Source organism: Zosterops lateralis (assembly GCF_965231275.1).
Source record: "Zosterops lateralis genome assembly, chromosome: 23".
Classification (NCBI taxonomy): domain Eukaryota; kingdom Metazoa; phylum Chordata; class Aves; order Passeriformes; family Zosteropidae; genus Zosterops; species Zosterops lateralis.
The window spans coordinates 2,716,264-2,724,965 of record NC_139783.1 but is presented as its reverse complement, the minus strand read 5'-3'; the positions used below and the strand labels follow the sequence as shown (position 1 = coordinate 2,724,965).

Genomic DNA, 8,702 nt, shown 5'->3' with positions numbered 1-8,702 from the left:
GCAGCTGGGACAGGGGGAACCCCTGAACACCAAAGGGGAGAGAGCAGAGACAGGGAACTCCTGGGAGGCATTTTCAGGGCTGAATGTTGATGTTTCAGAGGTTTTATATGGGCACCAGATGGGCAGTGACTTCTAGAGATGGACTTGGGCAGAGGGACCTTCAAACTCAACTTGCTTATCCCTCAGTTTTTCCCCAACCAGGATTTCTCATCTACAAACCTTGACTGGATTGAGAAGGTTGCAAGAAAGAGGAAATTGCCCCGGGACAGCCAGGAAAGTGAGGAAGTCAGTGCCCTTTTCCCCCTCTCTCCTGCTTCATCTCCCAGCCCAGCACGGCCCCCGGCTGCAGGACAACCCCACTGCCAAAGCCGTCCTGACAGGGGTGGACTGAGGGGATCTCCTTCCCCTTCCCTCTGGCACGGAGGCAAATCCCATCCTGTCTTGACCTTGCTCCCCCAGACAAGGAGCTGAGGATGGAGACCAGGGAGGACAAAGCCCCACAACAGAACCTCATGGATGAGGCCATTTTGAGCAGCTCCACAGTGCAAGAATCCAATGGGGAAGAAAAGCCCCGAAGATCCCGCAGGAGAAGACGCTCTAAAATCATCCCAGGGTGCTCTGAGAAGGAAAGACCCACCCTGAGCTGGGAAGGTGGGCAGAGCTTCAGCCGGGGCTCTGAGCTGGTCCATGAGCAGCTTCATGATGGGGAGAAGCCCCACAAGTGCTTGGAGTGTGGGAAGAGCTTCAACTGGAGGTCCCAACTGATCAGCCACCAGAGGATCCACACTGGGGAGAGGCCCTATGAGTGTCCTGAGTGTGAGAAGAGGTTTCAGACCAGCTCCCATCTCCTCTCACACCAGCGCATTCACACTGATGAGAGGCCATTCCGCTGCCCCGACTGCAGTCAGGGCTTCAAGCGAAACTCCACCCTCGTCACCCACCGGCGCATCCACACTGGGGAGAGGCCACACAAGTGTGGGGAATGTGGGATGAGCTTCAGCAGAAACTTCCACCTGATCCGCCACCAGAGGATCCACACCAGGGAACGGCCCTACGAGTGTGAGAAATGCGGGAAGAGCTTCAGCCGGTGCTCCGACTTAACCTGCCACCAGAACACCCACGCTGAGGAAAGGCCATACAAGTGTGGGGAATGTGGGAAGGGCTTCAACCAGTGGTCCAAACTGATCATCCACCAAAGGAGCCACACTGGGGAGAGGCCCCACGAGTGTCCTCAGTGTGGGAAGAGCTTCACCACGAGCTCTCACTTGACAAGACACCAACGGACGCACCACTGAGGGAAGCCCTGTGAGTGCCCCAACTGTGGGAAGAGGAGGAGTGAGTCTCCAGCCTCATCCGTGTAAAGATGATTCACATTAGGCAGAGCCCTGGTGACCCACATTCCCTGTGATTCACGCTGGGAGGACACCTGTCCCTTTCCCTGCCCCTGGCAATGATGTGAGGTGAGATTGAAGAACATGAGGGTCTGGCCATGGCCTTGTCATTGTATTTGATCCCATCTCAGGTCATTGCCAGGGGCAGGAAAGGGACTCTCTCTCTCCTGAGGACAAGGGTGTCCTTTCTGGTAAGGAGGAAATATGTGGCCAGGAAGAGCCAGCTGATCTTGTAGTTTTCCCTGTATGTAGTTTGTCTTATCCCTTCTCTTATAACTATAGTTTCTGTTCCAAGTTGTTGCTTATATTGTTGCTATTGCCAATAAATTCTTCTTATCCTAGCCTGGGGTCTTTGCCTTTTGTACTCTCAGTGGGGGGCTGGAGGGCAGCGAGGGGCGGCACGGTTTTAGCGGGAGCAGGAAATTGGGGAATCCCATTCCTCAAGCCCGGCCCGGGGAAACCGAGCATCACAGCTGGTGCCAGCCCTGGCTGCCCTGGCAACAGCCTTGGCAGCGGGTCCCTGGCTGGGGGCTGTGGGAACCTCTTCCCTCTGGGGCCCAGGGACAGGACTGCAGGGAACGGCTGGAGCTGACTCGGGGCAGCTTTGGGTTGGATCTCAGGAAAAGGTTTTTCCCCAGAGGCTGCTGGGCCACTGAACAGGCTCCCAGGGAAGGGTCACAGCTCCAGGGCTCTCTGAGCTCCAGCAGCCTTTGGACAGCGCTGCCAGGCCCAGGCTGGGATTGTTGGGCTGTCCTGTGCAGGGCCAGCAGTTGCACTCCAGGATCCTGATGGCTCCCTCCCAACTCAGCCCATTCTGGGATCCCTTCTGGCATCCCCTGGCCCTGGCCATGGGACTGCAAATGGTTGCCATGGCAAGGGACTCTGGCCCCAGGCCTGAGCTGGGATGCTCAAGAGCCCTGTGGGCAGAGGCAGTCCCAGCCATGCCATGGGCACATCCCAGGGCACCTTGGGCTGCAAAGGCACCCATCTGTCACAGGCACTCACGGGGGCTCCACGGTGACACCCCAGGAGTGCCCAGGCTGCCAAAGAGCCGGGATGTCTCAGACACTCCCAGGGCTTTCCATCATGGGCAGAGTGGGGAGCTTCAGGCAAAAGCTTCATTTCTTTATAGGGAAAACTCTTGCTGAGTCATGAGGGGGAGAATCAAACTTAACCCTACATAAAATGCTTTAATGAATATTTGCTCTTCCCACAAGTCACTTGTGATGAAAATGCAAGCAAATCCCAAACATTAATAAACTGACAATACAACAATTATGGTGGCAATTCCAAGTTTCATCCCACAGGAAGGTAAGCATCAATTAACTGCACCAGACCTGGGGGAAATCAAAGCACAGCCTTGTCAGGACTTGCCTTACCCTGATCTGACCCGTGGTGCATTTGGTGCTGTACCCTGGAACCTCAGGCCTGAGAGGAGATTGCACAAACCTTTCCAGAAGGCAAAGTCAGAGGAAAAACCCAAAGTGTCTGGAAGCATTAATGGGTCCCACTGAGGTCCATCCCCAACACAGGCTTCTTATGGAGTCCTTAAAGGAGAGACTTGGAGGCCAGAATTGCACAAAATCCTCTCAGAGATTCAGTGTTGGAAGGAAAATCCAAAGTACCTTTAATGCCTGGAGTATCTCAAAGCAATAAATAGCTCCACTGAAGTTCAATTGAAAGCTCCTAAGGGACTCATTAAAGCAGATAATTGTGGCCATGATTACACAAACCTGTCTAAGACTCAGTGGCAAAAAGAAGTACCTAAATTACCCTGAGTACCTTGAAACATTAGTGAGCCCCAGGGAGTGTTGTTCCTGGCTAAGAATCTCAAGGGACTCGTTAAAGCAGATATTTTGAGGCCAATTATTGCAGACAGGCCTCAGACTCAATGTCAAAAAGTAGTTCCTTAATAAACTTTGAGTACCCTGAAGTACTAATGAGCCCCACTGAGTGTTCTTATTGACTAAGAATCCCAAGGGACTTGTTCAAGTAGCTAATTGGAGGCCATGATTGCACAAACCTCTCATAGACTCAGCTTTAAAATGGAAATACCAAGTACCTTAAAATAACTGAAGTACCTGGATGCATTAATGAGCCCCACTGAGTGTTGTTACTGACAAAGCCTCTCAAGGGACTAATTACAGCAGATAATTGGATTGCACAAACCTCTCAGAGACTCCAAGGCAAAAGCAAAACCCAAAGTCCTTTGAAGAACCTGCAGTCCCTGGGAGCATTAAGGAGCCCCCCAGGGCCATTCCTGACCAAGGCTCCCCAGGGACTCCTTCCAGCAGATCCTTGAGGCCACTGGGATGGGAGGGGGATGCTGAGGGCAGGACAAGGGGCTGACAGTGCCCAGCCTTGCTGGGGCTGTGCCAGGAGGCCCCAGGGCCTCAGGACAAGGTGTCTGCTCACAGCCCTTGGTGGCACAGAGGCAGCTGTGCCCCAGGGCACCAGGACTTGGCTTCTCTTTGTCCCCCCATGTCACCACTGCCTGCAGTTCTCTGCTCTGCCTGCGGCCTGGGGACACTTTCTCTCTCATGTCCCTCAGTGGGACCCATTAAAAGTTCCAGAAACTTTGGAGTTGGATTCTGACCTGTAGATCTGGAGAGGTTTCTTCATCTCCCTCTCAGGGACTGATGTTCAGGGCCTCAGCAGAAGCCCCAAGAGGGTCATTAAAGTCCTTCTGCTGTGTCTCTGCTGCTGAGATGGGCCGGGCTCCTGGCACAGAGGCAGCTCCTGGCAACCAAGAAGAGCTTAAAACCACATTTCTCTTGATGAGCAGCTCTTCTCCCAGCCCAGCAGGGCTGGGGCACTGCCTGCAGCCACCCCGGGCACAGCACACAGGCACAGAGAGCTTCAATCACTCAGGGCTGGGAAGGGGCTGACAAGTGCCTGGGGGAGAATCACTCCCAGCCCTTGGCACAGGAACCTCTGGCTGCAGGACAATGCAGCTGCAGCTCCTGCAGTCCTCTCCTAAAGCTGGAACATCCCAATGCCTACAGACTCTGTGAGTACATTCTCTGCTTCTCTCCTGTGTAGAGCAGCCAGGGGTGCCCAGGGCTGTCCTGCAGAGCAGGGCCCTGCAGCCCAGGGCGCTGTGCTGGAGCAGGGACTCTGCTGCCTGCCAGGGACAGCTCTCAGCCAGCCCTGGGAGCTGCTCCCAGCACTGGGGGACAAGATCTGGGTGGAAGGAGACATAGCTGGTGAGTTGTGGAAGTGTTCTTCTTGTGTGGTGAAGATGCTGAATTGTTCAGGACTGCTCCCACCATGACATTTAACTGCAGAACATTTCCAAGTAGATTATACAGGGAGCAAAGCGAGGCAGGGGCTGCAAAAATGGGGAACTCTTGCATGTTAATCTACATCTCTGTGTTGCCTGCATGGGAAATTGCACATAGATATTAATCTCTCTGTCCAGGTTGAGAAAAATAACACATTTTTCTCTCAGATCTTACTAAACCAGGCAGTGACAGGAATCACAGAGTGTCTCTTGCAGGCAGCACCAGTGTTGATTTCCCAGCCTCCTCAGGGTTGCTCTGATGTTGCCATCAGAGCCTGCAGAGCCAGAGCTGCCCCTGGGCAGTGCCTGAGCTGGGAGGGCTCTGCAGGGCAGAGCTGAGCCCCCAGGGCTGGGCTGGGCTCTGGCAGCACTGGCAGGGCCCAGCCCTGGGCACAGGGAAGCAGCTGCAGGCTGGGACAGCTCCAGGCAGCAGAGCCCTGGGCAGGCAGTGGGGGGAAATTGTGCTGGGATATTGAAAGTCTTGTCTTAACTGAACTATTCCATGATTACTCTTTTTACAGATCCCCATGCCAAGACACCACAAATGTCCAACAGCAGCTCCATCAGCCACTTCCTCCTGCTGGCATTGGCAGACACGAGGCAGCTGCAGCTCCTACACTTCTGCCTCTTCCTGGGCATCTCCCTGGCTGCCCTCCTGGCCAACGGCCTCGTCATCAGCGCCGCAGCCTGCGGCCACCACCTGCACAGCCCCATGTTCTTCTTCCTGCTCCACCTGGCCCTCAGTGACCTGGGCTCCATCTGCACCACTGTCCCCAAAGCCATGCACAATTCCCTCTGGGACACCAGGGACATCTCCTACACAGGATGTGCTGCTCAGCTCTTTTTCTTTCTGTTCTTCATGTCAGCAGAGTTTTCCCTCCTGACCATCATGTGCTACGACCGCTACGTGTCCATCTGCAAACCCCTGCACTACGGGACCCTCCTGGGCAGCAGAGCTTGTGCCCACATGGCAGCAGCTGCCTGGGCCAGTGCCTTTCTCAATGCTCTCCTGCACACAGCCAATACATTTTCCCTGCCCCTGTGCCATGGCAATGCCCTGGGCCAGTTCTTCTGTGAAATCCCCCCGATCCTCAAGCTCTCCTGCTCCAAATCTTATCTCAGGGAACTTGCGCTCATTGCTGTTAGTGCCTGTTTATTATTTGGTTGTTTTGTGTTCATTGTTTACTCCTATGTGCAAATCTTCAGGGCTGTGCTGAGGATCTCCTCTGAGCAGGGACGGCACAAAGCCTTTTCCACCTGCCTCCCTCACCTGGCCGTGGTCTCCCTGTTCCTCAGCACTATCGTGTTTGCTCACCTGAAGCCCCCCTCCATCTCCTCCCCAGCCCTGGATCTGGCCCTGTCAGTTCTGTACTCGGTGGTGCCTCCAGCCCTGAACCCCCTCATCTACAGCCTGAGGAACCAGGAGCTCAAGGCTGCAGTGTGGAGACTGATGACTGGATGTTTTCAGAAACATTAAACTGCTGGCCAATTTCTGAAAATCACTTGTAATAAAATTAATCTTTGATATTTCTTGTTTGTTTGGTTGTGGGTTTTCTTCCAGCATTTGGTATTTTTAATCTTATCAACAAAGAAATGTCGTTGTTTGTATCTGTTCTAATTTTGATTCTCTCCATCTTCCTTGCAGCCACAGACTGTGTCAATGAGGGACTGCTCTCTTGGTGTCTTTAAAAGAACTCAAGGATATCCCAGCCAAGTTTTCTGCAGAGATCCCCTTTTGTTGCCTTCTCTGCAGCTGCAGCAGCAATGTCTGTGTGCAGAGCTGGGGGCAGATCAGGGCTGGCACAGCAGCTGTGCCCAGGAGCAGCAGCCCTTGGTGCTGCCAGTGCTGCTGCCGTGGCCCTGCCCCGCTGCCCTCCTGGCCCTGGTGTTGCTGTAGGGCCTGAGGGCTCTCGGGGCCGGGCACAGGGCTGGGGGTGGCAGTGCCGGGGCTGCAGCAGGGACAGGCCATGGGCACTGCTGGGGCAGCGCTGACGCCTCAGGGCAGGGCCTGGGGGCTCCAGGCTCCTTGCCCAGGCTCTCTCCAGAAGACGCCCAGGCCAATGCTCAGCACAGAAAAGCCCTGGGAGCAGCCCCAGGCTGGCCCTGGGCAGGCTGGGGGCAAACAGCAGGGCTGGGGCTCTGCAAGGGCCCTGGGGGAGACGGGAAGGAGCAGCAGAGCAGGGGCTGATCCATCCCCACTGCGCTGGACACCCCAGGGCAGCGTCCCAGAGCGTCCTCATGCCCCTGCCAACAACATCCCCCCTGGGCAGCCCTGGCCTCTCCCCCAGCTCACACAGGGGCCGCATCCTTGCAGGCACAGACACGGCAGCACTGCCTCAGGAGCCCCTGTTTGCACTGCCCAGAGCAGGCCTCAGCACCCCCATGCTGTTGGTGTGGGGAGATGAACCTGAGGGAGCACAAATGCCATCAGCCCCTGGGGCCAGGAAGGGCTGGGCCACAGCAGGGAAACCACTCAGCTTTGGCGTGGCCTCTCAAGTCACACAGAGAGTTTGTTCCCATCAGCTCTGAGTTTCCTGTGCCACTGCAGACGTTGTTGCTCAGAGCCAGGGCTGCCTGGCAGCCACCCCCAAACTGCTCTGAGTATTTCCTTTGCTTCACCTTGGCTTTCTTTCCTCTTCCTGCTACAAATTTCTTCCTCTTGCCCACCCCTGTTCCCTCCCCTGCAAACAGCCCATCCCTGGTTGCCCTTTCCTCTCTGGCCCCACTCCCCATTGCAGTTCCTGAGTTGGCACCATGGGAACGTCCCTTGGGGAGCAGGATCATCCTCCAAGGGCTTCAGGAATTGTCTGCAGGCTCCTGCAGTGCCTGGGGCTGCTCCCTTGCCAGAGGCACCCCAGGCCAGGGGGGCACATCTGGGCTGCTGTGTCTGGCTGTGGGGCTCCTGTTGTGGGCCATGAGGAGGAGCTGCAGAGGCTCTGCAGGACTGACAGGATGGGCTTTGGGGCTCTCAGGAGAAGCTGAGGGACCTGGGCTGCTGCACCTTCTGAAGAGGAGGCCCAGGCCTCATCCTGACACTGCTGCTAGGCTGCTTTCAGAGAATCACACAATCAGCAAGGCTGCAAATGACCTTGGACATCATCAAGTCCAAGCTGTGCCCTGACACTGCCTTGTCTCCCCTGAGCCTCCTCTTGTCCAGGAGAAACAAGCCCAGCTCCCTCAGCTGCTCCTCCCAGGACTTGTGTTCCAGAGCCCTCCCCAGCCTTGTTCCCTTCTCTGGACACGCTCCAGCCCCTCCATGTTGTTCCTAAATTGGGGGGCCCAGAACTGGACACAGCACTCGAGGTGCTGCCTCAAGCAGTGCCCAGCACAGGGGAAGAATCTCTGCCCTGCTCCTGCTGGCCACACTGTTCCTGATCCATAGGAGTGCCAGGGCTTGGATGAGGGACATGGTGGGCAGGGCCTGGGGACAAAGTCGAATTTCTGTCAGCCATGAAGGGTGTCTTGGGTTTTCTAACAAAACAAACAAACAAACAAACAAACAAAAAACAAACATGAAAGAAAAAAAGTTTATTCTATTCCATCTTTTGAAACCTTGTTTGTGGAGGTGTTTTTCTTTATCTGTTGTATCTCCAGGAGGGAGGGTGCAAGTGCCTTTCTGATAACAAGGCAGCTGTTAAAACCGGGTGGGGCATTGATTCTTATCTCTGTTCACCCTCCCATTACCTCCATGGGGATCTCTTCTGTTAATGGGCCATTACAGCTCAGCAATGACAGTTAAAAAATATTTGTGGGATATTTTTCAGATATTTTGGTACCTGTGTAGGGATATTTGGGAATAGTTTGGGAATGTTTGTTCTTGGAGTATTTTGGGGACATTTTGAGAAGATTCCTTAATTATTTTAGGAACATTTCACAGACATTTTAGAAATGTTCTGTGATTTTTTTGGGGGGAATTAGGAATGTTTGGGGGATATTTTGATGAAGTTGTGGGCATATTTCAGGGACATTTCAGGAATGTTTTGGGAATATCCCAGAAATATTTTGGGAACATTTTTGGGATATTTCAG

General features: G+C 54.4%; 1 protein-coding gene across 1 annotated transcript; it reads left to right on the top strand.

Moving 5' to 3' along the window:
- Positions 1–5,218: 5,218 nt before the first annotated feature.
- LOC310918474 (olfactory receptor 14J1-like) lies at positions 5,219–6,151 on the top strand (the record flags this gene model as incomplete). Its single annotated transcript, XM_083877331.1, has 1 exon — positions 5,219–6,151. One exon carries the CDS (start codon positions 5,219–5,221, stop codon positions 6,149–6,151), a length of 933 nt encoding a protein of 310 aa, XP_083733457.1.
- Between the last annotated feature and the right edge of the window lie 2,551 nt (positions 6,152–8,702).